Here is a 23,712-nt window from a genome sequence, read left to right as displayed (position 1 = left end):
CAAGTTCACTTCTGTTCCACCTGAAGAATTAAACTATTTGCCAATGATGAATGGGGCTTTCAGACTGACTCTGCAGCCACTGTCAACAGGCTCATGAAAATGATTTGTCACCTCAGCTTTTCTGCAAGCTTGCCTACTGCCATTTGCTTCAATTTATGATCCTGCTCCAATGAAAATGAGGGAAAGGATTACTTCAAAAGGCAAGTAATTTAAACAACTTCACCAGTATTATGTAGTAGAACGGTCACCTGCCACATGAAAATATGATCCTTAACAAGGTCGCGGCAGGCAGTGGACGCTGGCTCGGGTGTCTGAGTGGGTTAACGAACTGCATCAGGAGAGAGTTTACAAAGGAGGGTTGTAAACCTCTCCCACTCTTTGTCTGAAGATTTGTGTTCTAATTTCATGCCTGAAAGGTCTGGGTCTTATTTTTTTTTACTCTGCCCCCACCCCCTCCCCGCCCCCCCACCCACTCCAGCCCAAGATTCCTCAGTTAGCAGAAATAGTTTCTCCCACCATTCACCTTAACATCTTGAGAGCTCCAATCAAATTACCCTTTAACTTTTTTAATTCCAGAGAATACAACATTAGTTTGTTTAATCTCAGGGTGGCACGGTGTCTCACCTCCACAACCCAAAAAGATGTGCAGGTTAGGTATGGCCACACTAAATTGCCGCTTAATTGAAAAAAAAGAATTGTGTACTCAAAATTTATTTTGAAAAATTAAAAAAATAATCTCTCCCCATAGCTTCGCCCTTTGAGTCCAGATCTTGTAAATCTACACTGCACTCCTTCCAAGGTAAATAAATCTGTCCCAAGGTGTGAATCTGCTCACAGTGTACTCCAGATGTGATCTAAATGGACACATCAACAGAACAATGCATGAGCATTCAACAGACAGAAAGAGACACAAAACGGAATATACAGGTAGAAAACCAGAGGGAGAAATAAAGACAATTAAAAAACATCTTCTTTTATGGCAAGGCCAGCATTTGTTGCTCATCCCTAATTGCTGCTGAACTGAGTGTGAGGTCATTTCAGAGCCAACCAGATTACAATGGAACTGAAGTTAAATGTAGGCCAGGCCAAGAAAGGATGGCAGATTTCCTTCTTTGATGAACATTAGTGTTTTTACGGCAATGATGATCATTTCACGGGCTGGGATTTTACAAAACAGCCAGCGGTGGGCATAATTCAGGCAATACCAGAAAATTCCACCTATGGTCACCATTACTGAGACGAAGTTTCAATTCCAGGTTGAATTCCATCAGCTGCTGCAGTGAGATTTGTAAATCCCTATCTCCAAAGCATTTAGCCTGGGCTTTACAATTGCTAGTCGAGGGATATTACCACTATGCCCATCTCCTCCCAAGGAAATATGGGGAAGGAGAGAAAGAAAATAATCCGAGACCATTGCCACAAGCGATCAGTCAATAGATAAATCATAGAATTTACAGTGCAGAAGGAGGCCTTTTAGCCCATCGAGTCCGCACCGGACCTTGGAAAGGGCACCCTACTTAAGCCCATGTCTCCACTCTATCCCCCATAACCTTTTGGACACTAAGGGGCAAATTAGAATGTCCAATCCACCTAACCTGCATATCTTTGGACTTGTGGGAGGAAACCGGAGCACCCGGAGGAAACCCACGCAGATACTGGGAGAAAGTGCAAACTCCCCACAGACAGTCACTCGAGGCCGGAATTGAATCCGAACCCCTGGAGCTGTGAGGCATCAGTACTAACCACTGTGCCACCATGCCGCCCCAATAAATAAAATAAAATTCGGAGACCGGAAATTGAATTCAGTTCAGATTATTGAGAAAATTTCTCTCTGTTCTAACAGGTTTGGAAATGTCAACCCAATGCCTACTGATTTAGTCCCACCATCATTTGGTGAGCAAAATCTAAATGCCTCACTGATGGTGTAGAGGCTGTAGATGAGGTATGCTGTTGTAACAGTGTAGGAGATTTATTCTGTTGGTTGTCTGTGCAGCAGTTAACAAGAAGAACCTGATGTTGGCTGGGCCCCCCAATGTTACATCTTGGGGATAATAATGTACAAGCACTGTGTATTCTTCTGAAATCTCTGCAGAAGTGTTGGCCATTCACAATGTGGTCAAGCGTCCTACTGAGAGAAGTGAGAAATTTGGATCAATGTATTGAGGATTTGCATACTGTTATCCACAGGTATGTACATGGATGCCAGAAGATGGGGATATATTTCAGTCCCCACTTCTGACTGTTGTGTGGTTTGGTTTCCACATTGAATACGATTTGGATTCTTCTGCAACTAACTTGTGGCCTGATCTGAATTGGGAAGGTTCTGAACTACCGGAGTAACAAAGCTCTTCAAAAACTTCTTTATTTACACTATTCCAAGCTTTGAGGTAAGTACACCACACTCTTGTACTGACTATTCCATCTTTCTTTCTCGGGTGGGATTTTCTGCCCCGCCCACCGCCAGGCTTGTCCAGACCCGCCTAAAGTTGCGGCATTTCCCGTGGCTGGAAAATGGATTTCTTCTCTTGCCCATGACTGCAGATGTTGCTGTTATGTCATGCTATATATCACCAACTCATTACCATAACACTTAAATCCATTATTCCTCACTAACATTTTAAAATCTATAATAAATGAACATTTGTGTCCATCCAATACATACCCAAGCGCCTATTTGCTCCCAGCCATCAGGTTTCCATGCCAACCATGTCTCAGCGCTGATTGTCTCATGTGGTTACACGGACCAATCTAAAGCAACATCAAGTACACTGCCATCTTGCTTCATGTCCTGTACTGTTTTGTAGGGGCTGCACCAGCTTGATCTGGCCTGGTCTGGTCTGGACTGCTTTCTAAGTGTCCATCCCAAGCACGACCCTTCAATCTGCATGCTGCAGCCTTCTTTTGAGGCCTTGCTCTTCCCCACTTTATTTTCCCAACACTCTCCTACCCTAATCCCCCTGCTCGCCCAGTCCCAGCATTGAGTTCCTACTTTCCAAGTTTCAAAATTGAAAGATGGGAGGCAAAAGACGGGAGGAGCGTGAGAAACAAAATGTCAAACAGACACTTAATCATGAGAGAACATGTGTGAGCCTTCTTCAGAGAGAGGAAGACAAAAAAGAAATATAAAGAGAAAGATATAAGTGAAAAAGGGAAGTCACAGGGAAGGGGAGAAAGTGAGCAATGACATGCGTTATCAACTAATAAATAAATAAAACAAAACTCTTGACTTGTCGAGTGGAAACAACCTGAAATGCCATAAGTAAGACAGTCTTCCAGCATGTAACCACAATTAGACAAAAGAAGGGACAGTTCTTCTGAATGTAATATCTTCTTTGACACATTGAGAACAATTTTAACTTAACTCCTCATCCGTGAAGTGATGGGATTCCAACTCCACATCAATACTATTTGACTCTCCAATGAATTGTACTGGGTGGATGCAAAATCAGTGTTCCACCTGATCTTGTGTGTTTTCCCACAGGGAAGATGCCCCTGGTTGTATTAGCTTCACCCGAGGAAGGAGCTGTGCTCCGAAAGCTAGTGATTCGAAACAAACCTGTTGGACTTTAACCTGGTGTTGTAAGACTTCTTACTGTATTAGCTTTAACCAGGATTATGGTTGCACACTAGTGCACTAAAGCACGATGAAAGCACTTCTTACATCTTTCTTTTCTTCCTCCTCGTCCTCGAGTGTTAGAGCTGCTAGCTGCAGTGCTCTTTGCTCCATCAAATTCACGTATCTAATAGGATTAGACAGTGCCTCGATCACATCTGTGAGGGTGAAAGAAAGGAAGTTTGATTAAAGCTTGCAAGAATTACATTAGTCTGTGGATCATATTTTCAGTGGGGTGGGGTTTTAATTAATTTAATTTGTTCAAGACTTTCAATTCATATTATAATCTTTCCATTAAAAACCTCTTGTTAATTGCAATCAGTGAGAAAATAAATGTAAGTAGATTGCCCAACAGAAGTATTACTCCATTATTTACCACTAATCGCAGTCTCGCTCCTAAAAAACGGAACAAAGCAACTAATATTTACCTGCAAAGGTATCAGGGACATAATCTTTAACTTCCATGTATACAAAGAGAGCAGGAAGCATCAGAGGCTGATTCCGTTCATTCCTTAGACAGATATAGTGATAACCTAAAATACAGCAGAGACCAAAGTTACAGATGTTACACTCTGTGTGCTAATAGTTACACTAACCGACAATTTAAGATAATCGGTTGAGCTCGCAATGTGGCTTATTTACACTTGCTAGAAGGGATATACATTCATATGCAGGGACACGTTCTCTGCAAACAATAAGAATATGTCCAAGTATTGCGCCAATCAGCAGCATATTATCTTGCAATGGCTGCGATCGTTTGACATTTGGCATTCTTGGATTTGCCTTGATGATGGCAAGATGATAATCTTCAGCAATATGTATCTCTCTTCAGCAATATTGCAGATAGCACATGGCACACAGCAGCAAAATAAAATCTCACACACCTTTGTACACAAGTACAGGCAAGAAAGCTGTGCTTACCTGGTCGAATAGCTTGCACAGGCAGTATTCGGTGGCCTATAAATTTACCTCCTTCCTCATAGACAGATATCCTTAATGAAGACAGAGATGGTAGCACAACCTGAAAATGAGATGGGTTTCCATGAAAAAAAACACATTTCAAGTAATGTGAAAGAATTTGCTGATCTTTTATTAATAAAAAGCTTTTAAAAACTTTTTAAATATTGTGTATTTTGCATTTTCACAGTATGCCCCGACTTTCTTTACTTTTCTTTTTCTGTCAGGAATTTTAAAAATATTGAATTTACAAAACAGCTTTAGTCATCTGCACCTAACCATCCTGACACATCTACTTATTTCAAGTGCCTGAATAAAACAGGTCTTTAAAGAATGAACGATTATGCCACATCGGCTTTAGCTCTGAAGAAGCGTTATGTGGGCTTGAAACATTAACCCTGTTTCTCTCTCCACAGGTGCTGCCAGCCCTGCTGCGTATTCCCAGCAATTTCTGTTTCAATTTCCGATTTCCAGCATCCGTGGTATTTTGCTTTTCATTTAAAGGATGATCTTCGGTTAATGAAAACCTCACTTTTACCAACTTGCTCCTACTTCCAAAATGAACATGCCCCAGAAGAAGATAACAGCTACCAGTTAATAAAAGGTGTGAGACCAACTTTTTTTTCAGGGAAGTATGATTAGGGGAGATGGCACAGTTCATGTTAGCAAAAAGACCAAGCGATGAACCAACAAACATAGGAATGTACAGATAAAGAATAAAAAGAAATGGATTGGGGATAGGAAGACCTTTGAAGACCGTCGTGTGATTTAATATTTTAGGGTTAATGTCACAATAATTAAAACTATTTGTGATTTTGTTTTTCTTCATTCACAGTGGTTGAACGTTGCTGCCAAGGACAACATTTGTGGCCCATCTCAAATTATCCTTGAGATGGTAGTGATGGTGAGGCACCTTTTTGAACAACAAAAACAATCTAAATCCGCATAACAATAATATAATCTTTATTGTCACAAGTAGGCTTACATTAACACTGCAATGAAGTTACTGTGAAAATCCCCTAGTTGCCACATACTGGCACTTGTTCGGGTACATGGAGTGTGATGGAATACTCTCCACTTGCCTGGATGAGTGCGGCTCCAACATTCAAGAAGTTCGACACTATCCCATAAGGGGCTGGTTTAGCACAGTGGGCTAAGACAGCTGGCTTGTAATACAGAACAAGACCAGCAGCGTGGGTTCAATTCCCGTTCCAGCCTCCCTGAACAGGCGCTAGGGTTTTTTCACAGTAACTTGGGACAGTAAGTTATTATTATTACCATCCAGGACAAAGTAAGCCGTTTGATTGCTACCCCTTCCACAACATTCAATCTCTCCATCACCAACGCACAGCAGCAGTAATTTGTACCATCTACAAAATTCACTGCAGGAACTCATCAAGATTCCTTTGGCAGCACCTTCCAAATTCACGACCACTGCCATTTAGAAGAACAAGGGTAGCAGACATATTGGAACACCACCACCTGGACGTTCCTCTCCAAGTCACTCATGACCCAGGCTTTGAGATATATCACCGTTGCTTCACTGTTGCTGGGTCAATAGCCGGGAATTCCCTCCCTAACAGTACTGTAGGTGTACCTACAGCGGGCCAAGAAGGCAGCTCACCACCACCTTCTCAAGGGCAATTAGGATTGGGCAATAAATGTTGTTCTGACCAGCAATGCCCAAATCCCAAAAATGAATTTAAAAATGGATTAATTCCCCAAACCAGTAGGAATCTTTTCTCCCAATGAGCCCTATCTGTCCCCATAATGTCTGAAAAACTGGAATCAAATTGCACAATAACTGTCAGGTTCAGAGAATATAACATTAATTTGTTTAATCTCTCCTTGCACCTTAACCCTTTGAGTCCAGGTATCAATACTCTAAAGACTATAGGATAATGTTGGGCATCTGGGTTGGAAGTACAGATCAGGCATTTTAAAGTAAATGACAGAGATGGTTTGAAATGCTAAATGGCCTCCACCTATGCCTATGGTCAGTTTGGTATTGACATGGATAACACTGAATGCATGCACATGACCATTAACTCAGTGGACTCAGACTCAATGTGAATGTGGCATCATACACACATACAGAACCTTATTCTTGTCAGATTGGAGATACAACTTGTTTCAATTATTAATTTATTTAATATAAATGGTCATTGCGGGGTTGGGGTCCGTTGATATCCAAAGGTGGCAAGAGAGGGTTGTTCTTGTGAAGACTTTGGACGGGATTTGCCTCTCAATTCTCACTGGCTCAGTAATGCAGGAGCAACAACATTGGGTTGGGCTCCATTATACTGGGTTTCTCCCCAGGTGAACATGCGTGATTGAGAATTTTCCGTCTCTTCAAATTGATAACATCAAAAATTATTGAATTTATGTGCCACAGCCACTAGAGAACGTATGCAGGGATGATCAGTTACCAGGCCCACAGTGACAGATTTGTGACAACTGTGATGGGCCAGGGTTTAGAGAACCCCAAAGTGTATCATGGAGTTCACCTGACCCACAACTTTTAATAGATTGTGGTATGGGGAGCCCACGGCTCACTCTACAGGTGTGGTACAGCAGAAATGGACCAGTATTTTTAAAAACAGAACAATGTTTATTCTATGAACTCAAGTTAACCTTTTTAAAACAAACAGTGAATATCTTAGCAACCATCAATTCAAAGATATCCCCCCCAAAAATACAACACTAAGTAATTCTTTAAGCTGTCCTTTTAACATCCAAAAGACTTAACACGCCTTTAAACAGGAGTACATTAGGTTCACATTCACTATTGAGAACATTTATAATTCTGAATTCACCAAATGATCCAGAGATAGTCTTTAGATGGCAGAGATCAACAGGACAGCTCTTTGTTTTACTTCAGCTGCAGCTCACTGGAAAACCCAGACACACCCAAACTTTTTCTCAAAGTGAAACTAAAAAGCAGAACCAGAGCTCAGCTCCACCCACACTCTGACATCACTGCAGTAACATGAGCAACTAACCATTTCTTAAAGCGACATTCTCATGACACAACCTTATCAGAGGCGCCAAACCCAATTTTCATTCAGGGTGGCTGCTTAACCCTTTAAGGTGCGGCAGTTACTTTCCGGCCGTCCCCCCCCCAAAGGGCAGTTGTCGATACCAATGGTAGTCCATCAAAGATAAAGGGTAACATGCAGAAAATGTACCTGTGTTATCGTGCTTCCACTGCTAACTGGAGTGTCTATGAAAATCTAAGTCATGTGTCACTGATAATCCGATTCATATATTCCAATAATTCGAGCCATTTTACAACTAACAAATTGCATTTATATAGCGCCTTTAATGGCAAAATGTCCCCAGGTGCTTCACAGGAGGATTAACGAAGAAAACCTGACACCATGCCACTTAAGGACATATGACAAAATATTTCTAAGAGGGTCTTGAAAGATGGGAGCGAGGAAGAACATTTCAGGGCTTGGAGCCGTGGCAGCTGAAGGGGCAGCAATGAAATGGTGGAGTGATTAAAATAGAAGATGCGCCAGATTCATGTTTTCATTGTTCGTTCTTGGGATGTGGGCATTGCCCATCCCTAATTGCCCTTGGGGCGTGAGCAAGTAGCGGTGATCCGCCACCTTCAGAAATGATTTGCCAGAATGTTCCCAGGGGCTGATGAAATTAAAGTCTGAAGATAAATGGGAGAAGTGGGTGCTGTTTTCCTCAGGGAAGGGAAAGTTGAGAGGAGATTTGACACAGGCATTCAAAATCATGAGGGAAGTGTGTTCAGACAGATAGGTAGAAACTGCTCCCAATCTTGGAAAGATCAAGCACGGGAGGCGGGGTGGGGGAGGGGACACACAGATAGTTTGTAAAATAACGAGAAGTGAAATGAGGAAAAAGCTTGTCATGCAGCAGATGATTAGCGTCTGGAATTCGTTGCCCGAGTGTGGGGTGGAGGCACATCTTCAATCGAGGCACTCAAAAGGGAATTAGACTGTTGTCGGAAAAGGAAAAATGTGCGGGTCTAAGCATGTTGGAGCTTGAAGCTATTGTAGGGAAATAGTTAAAAACCAAGTTTTGAAAATTTTGTGCCTGTGGAAAGGTATACTGTGGGAACGCATCAGTTTTACAGAACCCAAACTGCAGATGTGAAAATGTAACAAAGTGAGTCCAGCCAGTAAGTTAGATACCAATGTGAGTGATGGTAAGGACTACTATTCAAAACTTGTAAACCAATAGGGAGCAGAGAGGGGAGCGGTATCAAACCGTCCAGGTATAAAGTTACTGGGGCACGAGTTGCCCGCTCTCTTCGTCTTTGTTCTCCTTCCATTGTTTTCTTCCTGATGCCCTACTGGGCTTTTGTTTCTTTTTTTGTATTTGAAAGTGTACTAACTAAGTTTTATGCAATGAACTCAATCTCAGCTACCACTGGACCCCCGTCTCTTATTTGAATATAAGAGATCCTACACTATGGATAGGGATGGTGGAAGCTCCAACTTTCTTTCCATCACATGTATGCCCAAGAACCTCTCCCGCTCTCACTGCCTGCCATTTGTGGTGATATGCATCACTGTAAGTACACAAGGGGTTAGTGTAAGTACACTACAACTAAGTAAACACTAGAGGGAGCACCAGAGACATCATTACATGCAGACATACAGCTAATGAACACACAGGGCGAAATTCTCCCGAAACGGCGTGATGTCCGCCGACTGGCGCCCAAAACGGCGCCAATCAGACGGGCATCGCGCCGCCCCAAAGGTGCGGAATGCTCCGCATCTTTGGGGGCCGAGCCCCAACATTGAGGGGATAGGCCGACGCCGGAGGAATTTCCGCCCCGCCAGCTGGCGGAAACGGCCTTTGTTGCCCCGCCAGCTGGCGCGGAAATGACATGTCGGGGCGGCGCATGCGCGGGAGCGTCAGCGGCCCCTGAAGGTTTCCCGCGCATGCGCAGTGGAGGGAGTCTCTTCCGCCTCCGCCATGGTGGAGACCGTGGCGGAGGAGGAAGGGAAAGAGTTCCCCCACGGTACAGGCCTGCCTGCGGATCGGTGTGCCCCGATCGCGGGCCAGGCCACTGTGGGGGCACCCCCCGGGGTCAGATCGCCCCGCGTCCCCCCCAGGACCCCGGAGCCCGCCCACGCCGCCTTGTCCCGCTGTTCAAAAGGTGGTTTAATCCACGCCAGCGGGACAGGCAATTTATCGGCAGGACTTCGGCCCATCCGGGCCAGAGAACCGAGCGGGGGGGCCCGCCAACCGGCGCGGCCCGATTCCCGCCCCCGCCAAATATCCGGTACCGGAGACTTCGGCAACCGGCGGGGGCGGGATTCACGGCAGCCCCCGGCGATTCACCAACCCGCCGGGGGGTCGGAGAATGACGCCCACAGAATAGGACACGACCAATGGGCAGTCAAGACACCCAGAGGTGACTGTTAACTGTTCAATAACTGTGTTAAACCTATCTCCAAGTCTGAACCTTCCTTTGTCAGAGCATACAACAGGAAGCAGCTTATGCTACACGAAGAAGCATAACACAGCACCATTGACCTGTTGTTGGAAGATTTACAGGTTGATGTGGGCGGCACGGTGGCACAGTGGTTAGCACTGCTGCCTCACAGCGCCAGGGACCCAGGTTCAATTCTGGCCTCTGGATACTGTCTGTGTGGAGTTTGCATGTTCTCCCCATTTCTGTGTGGGTTTCTTCTGGGTCCTCCAGTTTCTTCCCACAATATGAAGATGTGCAAGTTAGGTGGATTGGCCATTGCCCCTTTGTGTCCATGGATGTGCAGGTTAGATGAGGTTACAGGGATAGGGCGGGGGAGTGGGCCTAGGTAGGGTGCTCTTTTGCAGGGTCGGTACAAACTTGATGGGTCGAGTGGCCTCCTTCTGCATTCTAGGGATTCCGAGGGAGAAGGTGGTGGAGTGGCACTAAGTAAACTGCTCATTTGGGAGAGCCAGTGCTGACACCATGGATCCTTTCTGCACTGTAACAATTCTGGGACTTCCTAACCATTTAAGAGGCAATCATATTGGTGTGTCTGGAGTCACATGTAGAGCTGACCAGGGAAGAATGGAAGATTCCGTCCCCTGAAGGACATTAGTGAAGTGGATGGGTTTTTATATCAATCCAGTAGTTCCACGCCCCCCCCCCCCCAATTTGCTATGGCAGGATTTGACCCCATGTCTCCAGAGATTTAGCCTGCACCTCTGGATTATCAGTCCACTGCGCTACTGTCCCCCTGGCAAGGGGTCAGAATTAGATGGGCACAGATATCTCAGAGGGTTCTTGGGCTGGAGGATAGCAAGGCGGGGTGGTGGGTTGGGGGGGGAGTTGCAAGGCAATGGAGGCATTTGACAGCAAAGATGAACATTTTAAAATCGAGGCTTAGCCTGATCCAGGACCCACTGTAGGTCAGTGAGCGCATGAATGATGAACAGGAATTGGAGCAAATTAAGTCATGGGCAGTGGGAGAGCTAGGGAAGATAGATCTGCTGTGATGCATGTGCAAGAATGTATTGCCGTTGACTCAGCTGGACGTATATAGAATCCTGTGCATTAGTCTGAAATAAATGACTGCACATCCCTTGGGTAAATGCATTGTGAATCAAATGAAGCTGACGTCTCTGAACTAATTCAAAAAAATGCTCAATGCCATTAAAGCCTAGGAAGGACAAAGAGGACACACAAGTTAGTAACAAAGGTAGAATATTCAGCAGGTCAGAAAGCATCTGTGGCAGACCGACCTGAAGTCTTTCCATTTTCTAAGTCTCTTCGTGCACCGTAGACATTCGTCTGTTTCGCCAGCTAGTAATTCCAGGAACAGGTCACTAGTCTGTCGCCAGGGACTTATAGCTTGAGGGACTACTCTCCACATCAAGTGTGGCTGATCAGGAGTCTCTCCTGCCTTTACTGCCAGAGATTGGCGTGTTTGGAAGGATTTTGTAGGTTGACGCACTCAACCTGTTTGGCCGGGTTATGAACGCACCTTCCTTGGCCATCAAGTCCTGGGGTGGGACTGGAAACCGGAGCTTCTGGCTCAGAGGCAGGGATGCTACCCACTGCACCACAGGACCTCCTGACCTGAAACCTCAGATGGGAATCCCCCCCCCCTCCCCAAAGGACCACCCCTCCAGGTGTGTTTTCCAGCGGCGGAGAATCCTTCCCATTAGCCGGCGGTGGGATTTTCCGGTCCCGACGATGCCGACGCCACGGCGGGAAGGGCTCTCTCTGCCTTTTGTCTCAGGATTACAAAGAAGAAAAGTATGTTCAACTAGTGTTAAGTAAAATATTGATATGCTGCATTGCTTCAGCTTCAGAGGTTAAAGGACAAACCTTTTTGAATACAATGGGATCATCTTCCCAGACTGGGTTTACCGCATTGTTTTGTGAAGTTCTTGTTTTGAAAGCTTTTCGTCTCGTGTCCACGGGGAGACCAAACATGTCTATCTCCACATAAGTCCCCACTTTCTTATCGGAAAGAAATTGACCTGAGAGTACCTGAAGGAAAGAACAAAATGATATTTTGACAGAGATCTAACATTCGATACCTTAAGCGAAAATAGAAATGGCTGTCGTTCACTGAACACTGGTACACTATTCTATCTACCTCAGTTGGGCTGCAATCTATACCCATGAGAATCGGAGAGATGCACACACAACAATGCATCACCACTCGGTGTCTGAGAAACCCTCTCATTTGCAACTTCAGTTCTCTTAATCAGGGAATCAGTGATGTACAAAAAAAACTTGCATTCATTTAGCACCGGACTTGGGGTGCCTCAAAGAGCCTGACTGTCAATGACACACGTTTAAAGTGTTGATAATGTATTGGTGAGGAAAATGCAGCAGCCAAATTGTGCACAGCAGGATTCCACAAACAACAATATGATAAATGACGAAGTCATCTATTTTAATGCTGCTGGAAAGAGAGCTAAAGTTTTTCACCTTTCACTCATCAGGCCAAATTTCAAACAAACTCACAACAATTTATATCACAGGAGAAAAGACTGTTGATTAGCTACACTAACAGTCAGTTTATGATAATCAGTCAAGCTCGTAATATGGCCATTTACACTTGCTAGAATCAACACACATTCATTCTCTCCAAAAGGAATATATTGAAGCCTTGTGCCTTCTTTGAATTACCTAGAAGCTTTGGGAGCCTATGGCTTCCCGGTGTTTTCTCCACAGCAATGTCCTGGCCCATCAGAGTCAACTTGCCAATCAATCAGCACCCTTTTTGCATGCAGAATGAATTGTTGTGGTTTGAAATTTGGCATTCTTGTGTTTGTCCTGACTGAAGCAAGACGGAACGCTTCAGCATCATGTCTCTCTTTTCAGTATCAGGCTATTCCAGTGCTGTTTGTTGAGGAATAAGTATTGTCCCAATCACTGGGGAGAAATGTCTGCTCTTCTTTGAATAGCACCATGGGATCTTTTATATCCAGTTGCGAGGGTAGATGGGACTTACGTTTAACATATCATCCAAAAGACGACTCTTTCAACTATGCAGCATCCCCTTTACCCACCTTGTAAATGAGTAACAGCTTGGATTATGGTCTTAAAAGCCCCTAAAGTGGGATGTGAACTATCTACATTCTGATTCTGAGGTGAGAGCACTACCACTGAGCCACAGATTTCACAAGGGAGCAAATTCTGTTTTGGAAAGAGAAAGAATAGATATAATACCACAATTCAACTGGAGAACAGGTTTATACAGATTCACCAAGTAATCAATGTAAGTCAATATAAATGATCATTAACATTTACCTGACAATTTTATGACATTAAACTCGAGAGGGTCAGTTTTACGTCTAATAGCCTCTAAGTTTTAGAGCCAGGCCAGTGCAGAAACCTTCATAAAGGGAGTTTGAATCTCTTCGTTGGACAAAAAAAGATGTTTCCCAGATTTTACCATCAATCCTGTCTTGTGTGGTAATTATAAGTTGGACTTGACTTGTAGATTTATTTACTTTAGATGTTGTTTGGGGAAAGGGGAAGTCTTAAAGAGTTCAGGGATTGTAGGTATATTTTGGAACAAGGGGTGTGTACTAGAATAAACTGTGTGAGTTTAGTAATTCATATACTTAATTGTCTTAGCACGGTATAGTCTCATTTGTGTGTATTTGTTTTTTCTTTAATTTAACAAATAGTCTTTAATAATTGTTACACTGGGCAGCATGGTGGCGCAGTGGGTTAGTCCTGTAGCCTCACGGCGCCGAGGTCCCAGGTTCGATCCAGGCTCTGGGTCACTGTCCGTGTGGAGTTTGCACATTCTCCCCGTGTTTGCGTGGGTTTTGCCCCCACAACCCAAAGATGTGCAGGCTAGGTGGATTGGCCACGCTAAATTGCCCCTTAATTGAAAAAAAAATCAATTAGGTACACTAAATTTGTAAAAAAAAAGAAAACAATAATTGTTACACACCGACTGGGCTGCTTATTCTCACTGGGGTTTCACTTGATTCATCACGCCATTCCATAAACAAAACTATATACCTCTGCAAACCAGTGTTCCAAGTTGGGATACCCTCGTAGATAACATTAGTGTGGTTCATGACAGGTGATCTTATTGAAATGTATAAGATTCTGGATAGGGTAGATGCTGAGAGGAATTTACAATTTGGGGCACAGCTCAGAAGTAAGGAGTCTCCCATTTCTTCTCTCAGAGGCTCGGTAGTGTTTTGAATTTTCTTCCCAGGAGAGCATTGGAGACTGGGCCATTGAATGTATTCGAGATTGATTGAGACTGGTTTTTGATTGACAAGGGAGTTAAAACTTTGGGGGTACATGCAACAAAGAGGAGTTGAGGCCACAATCAGATCAGCCATGATCTTACTGAATGGCCGAGCAGGTTAAAATGAGCTAATTGGCCTACCCCTGCTCCTGTCATGAAGAATCTATGAAAGATCGAGAACCAGAAGACACCGAAATAAGGTGATTGGCAAACAAACCAAGGGTGACACAAGATAAAAATATTTGACGCCGTGAGTGTTTAGAATCTGGAATGCCCTGCCTAAGAGTGAGTGTGGTGGAGGTGGGTGCAATTATGGTTTACAAAAGGGAATTGGATAAATGATTGAAATGAAAATAAATTGAAGTGCTGCAGGGAAAGAGGAATCAGGTGGGGTTAGCTGACTTGCTAAGTCCCCAGGCCCTGATGGAATCTACCCCAGAATACTGAGGGAGGCAAGGGAGGAAATTGCGGGGGCCTTGCCAGTAATTGTTGTATCCTCATTGGCTGCAGGTGAAGTTCCAGAGGACTGGAGAGTAGCCAATGATATTCCATTGTTTAAGAAGGGCAGCAGGGATAATCCAGGAAATTATAGGCTGGTGAAGTTTACGTCAATGGTAGGGAAATTATTGGAAAAGATTCTTAGAGATAGGATGTACTCACATTTGGAAATAAATGGACTTATTAGTGATGGACAACACGGTTTTGTGAAGGGGAGGTCGTGCTTCACTAATTTGATCGAGTTTTTCAAGGAAGTGACAAAGATGATAGATGAGGGAAAGGCAGTAGATGTTGTATACATGGACTTCAGTAAAGCTTTGACAAGGTACCTCATGGTAGACTGGTACAAAAGGTGAAGTCACATGGGATCAGAGGAGAGCTGGCAAGGTGGATACAGAACTGGCTTGGGCACAGAAAACAGAGGGTAGCAGTAGAAGGGTGCTTTTCGGAATGGAAGGCTGTGACTTGCGGCGTTCCACAGGGATCAGTTCTGGGGCCTTTGTTGTTCATGGTGTATATAAATGATTTGGAAGAAATGTATCTGGTCTGATTAGTAAGTTCGCAGACGACACAAAAATTGGTGGAGTCCCAATAGTGAAGAGAATTGTCAGAGGATACAGCAGGATATAAACTGGTTGGCGTCTTGGGCGGAGAAATGGCAGATGGAGTTTAATCCGGACAAGTGTCAGGTAATACACTTTGGAAGGTCCAATGCATGTAGGAATTACACAATAAATGGTCTTGGGAGTACTGACAGGCAGAGAGATCTGGGCGTGCATGTCCACCGATCACTGAAAGTGGCAACGCATGTGGATAAGGTGGTCAAGAAGGCATATGGCATGCTGGCCTTCATCGGTGGGAGCACGGAATATAAAAATTGGCAAGTTATGTTGCAGCTGTACAGTACCTTAGTTAGGCCTCGTTTGGATTATTGTGTACCACCACCAGAAGGATGTGGAAGCTTTGGAGAGGGCACAGAAGCGGTTTACTAGGATGTTGTCTGGTATGGAGGGCATTAGCTATGAGGAGAGGTTAGATAAACTTGGTCTGTTCTCACTTGAACGATGGAGGTTGGGAGGCGACCTGATAGAGGGCGACAAGATTATGAGTGGCATGGACAGAATGGGTAGTCAGATGCTCTTTCCTAGGGTAGGAAAGTCAGCTATTAGGGGACATAGGTTTAAATGCGTGGGGAAAAGTTTAGAATTGATGTACGAGGTAAGGTTTTTACACAGAGGGTGGTAAATATATGGAACGCACTGCTTGGGGAGGTGGTGGGAGCAGGTACGATAGCGGCATTTAAGGGGCATCTAGACAACTATATGAATAGGGTGGGAATGGAAGGATACGGACTCCGTTAGAGCATAGGGTTTTAATTTAGGCAGGTACCATGGTTGGCGCAGGCTTGGAGGGCCGAGGGCCTGTTCCTGTGCTGCATTGCTCTTTGTTCTTTGCTCTTGCAGAGAAGCAGCAAAGACTCAACAAATGGCCTCCTGGGCTGTATGTTAATGGTGAATTTGTGCTGCAGTTGAATACATGCTTTAAGCTGGTAATTAAGCACTGCTGTCCCCAAATGGGGAAGGATTGCGTAATCATTGCAAGAGTACAGAATCTATTTCACTCTGAGCTCCTAGGAGGAACTGGGAGAGTCTGTGACTTTATTTTATCATCTGGGGAAAAGACTTGTCTTAAAGTACAGGCTAGTTTAAGACTCATTCTTCCTCAACGTATAATTATTGGACTTAACATTGTAACCGTTCTCTTGCCCACATTGCAATTAGTCAAAAACCAATTGTCTCCGCACAGTGTTCCAGAAACATCTTTTAAAATCATACCTTCACTGAAAGAGTGTTGGCCACTATTCCATCAACGGTGGTCTCAGTGAAAGGGTCAAAGTGTTTGTCCGTGCGTCTCATGAACTCTGGTTTCAGGCGAAAGCCACTTTTCCCGTTGTGCTCAAACATCCCCATGTTCAGCTGCATAGCCAGGTCTGAGTAAATCATTCAAGGAAATACAAGAGACACTTATCACTTGACTTCACCCTATAGGTACAACCAGCATATCATGTTGCTAAGAAAAAATTCAGCTCAGGGCTTTCACCATAACTATGGGATCTGTTAGCATTTTGTTATGACAATAAACATTAGTGCTGATTGGCACCCTCATTACCCTGTTAGATTCTCCTCTCCCCCCCTCTCTCATGGGTGAAGTTCTCTGCGTGTAGCAGAGTTGTAGGTGTCTCGCCCAAGCAACAATCCTTCACGAGGCTGCCTCAGTAAAGTGTGCGAACGTATGTTTGTTTCTGGTACAAATTTGAGGTTAGTTTCAGATCAACCATGATCCTATCAAATGGCAGAGCAGGATGGAGAGGCCAGTGTGGCCTACTCCTTGTTCGTATCACATCAGGCTACATTATCTCCCCACACTCGCATGCATGCAGTGCATTTTATATCAGTGCCATTCAATAGTGATCAGGAGCAGAAACACACAAGTCTATCTTTTTAATCTCTCCTTTTCTTCGTCTGGCAACCCTTAAGGTCAACATTATTGAGATTAATGAACTCAGCACAAAACAGCATCAATGCTCTGGAATGTGTTGCCTGAAAGGGCAGACGTGGAAGCAGATTCAATAGTAACTTTCAAAAGGAATTTGGACAAGGGGGATGATTTGGAGGGCGGTGAGGAGGGAACACGGGGTATGGGAGTAATCAGAGAGCTCTTTCAAGCAGCTATTACTGGCACGATGCATCAAGTGTCTGATGCAGGAGCGGTTTCAAGACCTGGGTATTGAGTCCGCTTCCACGTAGGGTTATTCCCTGTGGCTCAGCTCAGTACAGAGAGGAACAAAACACCACAACCTGGACAAGATAGCTATTTAATCAAGCTTGTTACGTGTACACGGAGAACAGACTGAATATCGGCCAAGACCTGTTCTGCCGAACAAAGACCCAAACACAGTAATTATACAACGTTCAAAAATCAATAGCCCACCCCAGTTGGACGCGGTAATCCCTGAAGCTGCTACTTTTAAGCTTATCCAATAGAATTGCAAGCAGTGTTTAAACTTTACCCAATAGAATCACAAGCAGCACATGATTGATCCTCATCCTGACAGCTGCTTACAATCCCAGCAGCTTGCTGACTGTTTGTGAGAAGCAGAACAACAGAACCAGCACCCTGAATTGTTTCACAAAGAAAAGGGGTGGGATTCTCCGACCCCCCGCTGAGCCGGAGAATCGCTGGGGGGGGGGGGGGGGGGGGGGCGGCGTGAATCCCGCCCCGCTGTCCCGATGCCGGCTGCCGAATTCTCCGGCGCCGGCTTTTTGGTGGGGGTGGGAATTGCGCTGCGCCGGTCGGGGGCTGATGGCAGCGCCCCCCCCACCACACTGGCGATTCTCCGCTCCGTGATGGGCTGAGCGGCCGCCCGTTTTCGGCCAGTCCCGCCAGCGTAAATTACACAAGGTTCTTACCGGCGGGACTTGGCTCTGCGGGCGGCCTACAGAGTCCTCGGGGTGGGGGTGCGGGGGGATCTGGCCCCGGGAGGGGCCCCCACGGTGGCCTGGCCCGCGATCGGGGCCCACCAATCTGCGGGCGGGTCTGTGCCGTGGGGGCACTCTTTCCCTCCGCGCTGGCCTGTGTAAAGCTCCGCCATGGATGGCGCGGAGAAGAAACCCCCTGCGCATGCGCTGGGATCACGCCAGCGGTTCTGGGAATATGCTGGCACTCCTGCGCATGCGCCAACTCGCGCCAGCCGGCGGAGGCCCTGCAGTGCCAACTGGCAAGGCGCCAATCACTCCAGCGCCGGCCTAGCCCCCGAAGGTGCGGAGGATTGCTCACCTTCCGGGCGGCCCAACGCCGGAGTGGTTCACGCCACTCTTTGGCGCCGGTACAGCCCGCCCACATCTGCTAGGTTAGGTATTCAATGTAAACAATACCTATTTATTTCGCCTTTTATCTTATTTGGTTTAGAAGGACCTTGTATTTCCCATAAGGGTCTTTTAAAAAACATATAATTTGGTTAGTCCAGCTAGGTTGCTACATTACAGTCATGGTGATGTGCTTCTGATAATTTCTAAGCATTTTGAATGCTTGGGTTTCATTTGATAGCTTGATGGTTCAACTTTAATGCTAGTGGCTCCACCCCAAACAATGTCAAATTAATGAACCACACTCCAGTGACTTAGATTTAATTCATTTTTACGAGTGTGACAGGCCTGGAGGTCAATTGAATGAGTATTCAGGGTTGGAGTGAGGGGAGAAGTCGGTAAAGGGCTGCAGTACACGTCCTACTTTTCTGAAACGCGTGCATTGTGCGAAGCTCACCTCTGGGAAAGGAGCCTCAGAAAATGACCCCATTGCCATCAGCTGATCTCCGAAAGGCCTGGTCCTGCTCAGTGGTTTAATATCTGTGTAACTGCACCCGCTGAACTGCATTACAGAATAACTGAAGAAAGGAATAGGAGTAGGCCAGGCAGGCCCTTGAATCTAAACCACCATTCAATAAGATCACGGTGGATTATCCACCTTGCCTGCACGTTCACGCCTTATCCCCATATCTGCTTATTCCCTTACTGTCCAACAAGCTCAGCCTTGAAAATTAAGCACCCAAAGTTCTCTGAGACAGAGAATTCCAAATATATATACACAAACCCTCTGTGTGAAGAAATTTCTCTTCATCCCCGTCCAAAATGGCTGATCCCTTGTCCTGAGATTATGACTCCTGGATCTAGACTTTCCAACCAAGGGCAATAGCCTCCCAGCATCAACCCGATCAATCATTTTAAAACAGTGGCACTCACCTAATGTCTGGAAGTTAAGAGCTACCAAGTGACATCCAGCGTTCCAGAAGACCTGAGGCATGTAGTTTGAGGAATCCACTCGTGTCCCCTTCGGGTAAATACGACTCAGCTGCCTCTTATTATATCTGTCAGATCGTTTGCTAAGGAAAGGTCGGCAGAAAATGAAGAGCTCTCAGGCTTTCCAAATGCAAGCACGAATGAAACGGCAAAAACAATCTCCACGGAAAGAACCAGAGGAAACAGGTGACCGTATGATAGGCCATTCAGCCCCATGAGCCTGTTCTGTCATTGAATGAGATCATGACTGATCTGTACCGTAACCCCATCCACCTGCCTTGGTTTCACAGCTCTTGAGTACCCTTGTCTAGCGAAAAATCCATCAACCTAATAATTATTAACTCTTTTTTTAAAGAGTTCCATAATTCTCCCAAACTTTGCATAAGGAAGTATTTCCTAACACCTCTCCTGAATCAACTGGCTCTGACATTAAGGTTGGACGGCACGGTAGCACAGTGGTTAGCACAGTTGCTTCGTAGCTCCAAGGTCCCAGGTTCAATTCCCGGCTTGGGTCACTGTCTGTGTGAAGTCTGCATGATCTCCCCGTGTCTGTGTGGGTTTCCTCCGGGTGCTCCCGTTCCCTCCCACGGTCCAAAGATGTGCAGGTTGGGTGGATTGGCCATGCTAAATTACCCGTAGTGTCCAAAAAGGTTAGGTGGGGTTACTGGGTTGCGGGGTTAGGGTGGAAGTGTGAGCTTAAGTAGGGTGCTCTTTCCAAGGGCCGGTGATGGGCCGAATGGCCTCCTATTGCACTGTAAATCCTATGATTCTATGTCTCCTTATCCTAGATTTCTCCAGCAGCAATGACAATTTCTATCTCCCTGATAAATTATTGTCAAAATCTTAAAATCTTCATGGCACGGTGGCATAGGGGGCAGCATGGAGGCACAGTGGTTAGCACTGTGCCTCACAGTGCCAAGGACCCAGCTTCAATTCCAGCCTTGGGTGAATGTCTGTGTGAAGTTTGCATGCTCTCCCCATGTTTGTGTGAGTTTCCTCCAGGCAGTCCGGTTTCCAAAGATGTGCAGGTTAGGTGGATTGGCCATGCTAAAAATTGCCCCTCGGTCATGTGTAGGTTAGGTTATGGGGTTACAGGGCGAGGGCGGGGGTGAGTGGGTCTAGGTTGGGTGCTCTTTCTGAGGGTTGGTGCAGACTCGTTGGGCTGAATGGCCTCCTTCTGCACAGTCGGGATTCTATGACCAAATCGCCCCAAAACCTTCTATATGGAATACAAGCCTGGTTTACAAAAAGTCTCTTCTTGGAACCCTGGGTAATATTCTGGTGAATCTGAGCTGGGGTCCTTCCAAGCGCTGTTAAATCCTCACAGTGTTGATCTCCATTGTATGACAATACTAGTTCTTCAATGCTATTGTGCAGCGAGGGGCAGGCATCAGTCAATGGCCTCCACACAATCTGGGCCTTGGAACTTTCAAAGCATCGCACCCAACATCAGAGAAAATGTATTGAGGTGGTGTTGCTTGACAGAAGGCAAAAGTGTTGGCAAAGCAAGTGAGATTGCCATCGATTCAATGTCTGGAATCATCCGGTCCTGCCCAAATTAATGGAATTTTGAATGGCCTGCTGTATTTTCCGGTACCGTGCCTACTGCGATGGGACTGGAAAGTTCCACCCAATATGTGGCGCATCAAAGTGAGTCAGTCACTGGTTGGGTCGTCAACGAATTGCTTAAATGGTCTGATCACAGTGACAACAGGATTACTTTGGCCTTTTTCTTACAATTGCAGCTCATGTCATGTTGAAATAAAAAAGCATGCAAAAAAAAAAATTGCTTACTGCCGCAATATTGGGAAGCCGGTTAGCTCAGTTGGCTGGATGGCTCGTGTACGGTTCGGAACAGCACCAATGGCGAGGGTTCGATCCTCGCTCTGGCTAAGGTAGACAAGGGACGTGTCCTTGCTCTGTCCCTGACAGAGGAAGTCAGTGGTAAACGACCACTGACCAAATAAAATCCAAGAAAATGGCTCAGGACGAAACATCAGCAGGTAACATCCGTGGGCAGCACGGCAGCACAAGTGGCTAGCACTGGGGCTTCACAGCGCCAGAGTCCCAGGTTCGATTCCCCGCTGTCTGTGTGGAGTCTGCACGTTCTGCACTGTCTGTGTGGAATCTGCGTGGGTTTCCTCCGGGTGCTCCGGTTTCCTCCCACAGTCCAAAGACCTGCAGGTTAGGTGGATTTGCCATGCTAAATTGTCCTTAGTGTCCAAAAAAAAGTTTAGGAGGGGTTACTGGGTTACGGGGATAGGGTGGAAGTGAGGGCTTAAGTGGGTCGGTGCAGACTCGATGGGCCGAATGGCCTCCTTCTGCACTGCATGTTCTATGTGCTATACAATGAGCCAAAGGACCCATCGTAGGGCAGAGCATGAATGAACAAATTCCCAATAACTTTAGTTCCCCCCTCCCCACAAAGTCTGCCATTTTGTCATTTTTCCCCAAGAAGTGTCACCCTACTTTGGAAAAAAGCAAAAGGATCCGCACGATGGAAATCTGAAATGTTTACGGAAAATTGCTGGAAATGCTCACCCTTGGAGGGAGAACCGGAGCTCAAATTTCAGGTTCTGATGACAGGTCACAGACCTGAAATGTTAATAAAAGCAAATTACTGCGGGTGCTGTAATCTGAAACGTTAAATCTGCTTCTGTCTCCACAGATGTTGCTTTGATTTTTCTTTTCATTCTTTCATGTGAGGTGAGTGTCACTGGCAAGGCCATCATTTGTTCCCCCATCCCTAATTGCCCTTGAACTGAATGGCTTGCAAGGCCAACATCAGAGGGCAATTAAGAATTGTCTGACCTGCTGAGTATTTAATAATAATAATCACTTATTGTAGGCTTCAATAAAGTTACTGTGAAAAGCCCCTAGTCGTCACATTCCAGCGCCTGTTTGGGGAGGCTGGTACAGGAATTGAACCCACGCTGCGGGCCTTGTTCTGCATTACAAGCCAGCTGTCTTAGCCCACTGTGTTAAACCAGCCCCAGCACGCTCTGTTTGTGCGATATGTTAGTTTGGACTTGCCCTCAAGAAAACGTCTTCGGGTCACGTTGAACCTATGAATTATCATCCTACAAGCACACAGCTGATCCTGCTATTCACCCCCTTAATTTGCAAAAGTTAAAACAGGCGTTTCCCAAAGGAACTCACAAATTGAAAGTTCTTTTCCATCAGCACTGCAAGTTATGTATAAATATATATTGAATAAACTGCCTAATAATACCCTACTGAATTATTCTAATTAAAAATATTTTTCAACATTTGAGTAAACTGAAAAATAACTATCTGAATCACTTCTGGCTTCTTGCCACTGTTGGTATCTGTTGAGACACAACGCCATCCTGTGGTCACATTTTGAATGAGCAGCTCTTTGATTTAATAGGAAAAACATGCTTGTTCAAACAGAACAAGGGGCGGGATATCCGACCCCCCACCGGGGCGGAGAATCGGCGGGGGGGGGGGCATGAATCCCACCCCGCCCCTCCGACACCGGCTGCCGAATTCTCCGGCGCCGGTTTTTTGGCGGTGCCCCCCCCCCCCCAGCGATTCTCCGGTCCCTGATGGGCCGAGCGGCCGCCCATTTTCGGCCAGTCCTGCCGTCGTGGATTAGACCAGGCCCGTACCGGCCGGACCTGGCTCTGAGGGCGGCCTGCTGAGTCCTCGGGGGGGGGGGGGGGCGTGGGGGGATCCGGCCCCGGATGGGGGGACCCACGGTGGCCTGGCCCACGATCGGGGCCCACCGATCTGCGGGCCGGCATGTGCCGTGGGGACACTCCTTCCCTCCGCACTGGCCTGTGTAAAGCTCCGCCATGGCTGGCGCGGACAAGAAACCCCCTGTACATGAGCTGGGATCACGCCAGCGGTTCTGGGAGCACGCTGGCGCTCCTGCGCATGCGGCAACTCGTGCTGGCCGGCGGCGGCCCTTCGGCCGGTTGGCATGGCGCCAATCACTCCAGCGCCGGCCTAGCCCCCGAAGGTGCGGACGACCTACCGGGCGGCCCGAAACCGGAGTGGTTCATGCCATTCTTTGGCGCCGGTACAGCCCGCCCGCTGGATACTGGAGAATCCC

The 23,712-nt window shown here is 46.1% G+C and overlaps 1 protein-coding gene across 6 annotated transcripts in view; it reads right to left on the bottom strand.

Moving 5' to 3' along the window:
- The window catches only part of plcb1 (phospholipase C beta 1), a 1,179,298-nt gene that overhangs the window by 161,072 nt on the left and 994,514 nt on the right, over positions 1-23,712 (bottom strand). For all 6 annotated transcript variants that reach the window (XM_072506091.1, XM_072506102.1, XM_072506120.1 and 3 more), the window contains 6 exons: positions 19,578-19,702; positions 16,614-16,768; positions 11,880-12,044; positions 4,535-4,634; positions 4,042-4,146; positions 3,662-3,771 (listed from right to left, as the gene is read on the bottom strand). In XM_072506091.1, the coding sequence (XP_072362192.1) occupies positions 3,662-3,771; positions 4,042-4,146; positions 4,535-4,634; positions 11,880-12,044; positions 16,614-16,768; positions 19,578-19,702 (760 nt within the window). The remainder of the gene's footprint in view (positions 1-3,661; positions 3,772-4,041; positions 4,147-4,534; positions 4,635-11,879; positions 12,045-16,613; positions 16,769-19,577; positions 19,703-23,712) is intronic.

This window comes from Scyliorhinus torazame, chromosome 1 (assembly GCF_047496885.1).
Source record: "Scyliorhinus torazame isolate Kashiwa2021f chromosome 1, sScyTor2.1, whole genome shotgun sequence".
NCBI lineage: Eukaryota > Metazoa > Chordata > Chondrichthyes > Carcharhiniformes > Scyliorhinidae > Scyliorhinus > Scyliorhinus torazame.
Note: the sequence above shows the minus strand (reverse complement) of the source record. Positions and strands in the feature narration are given on the sequence as shown.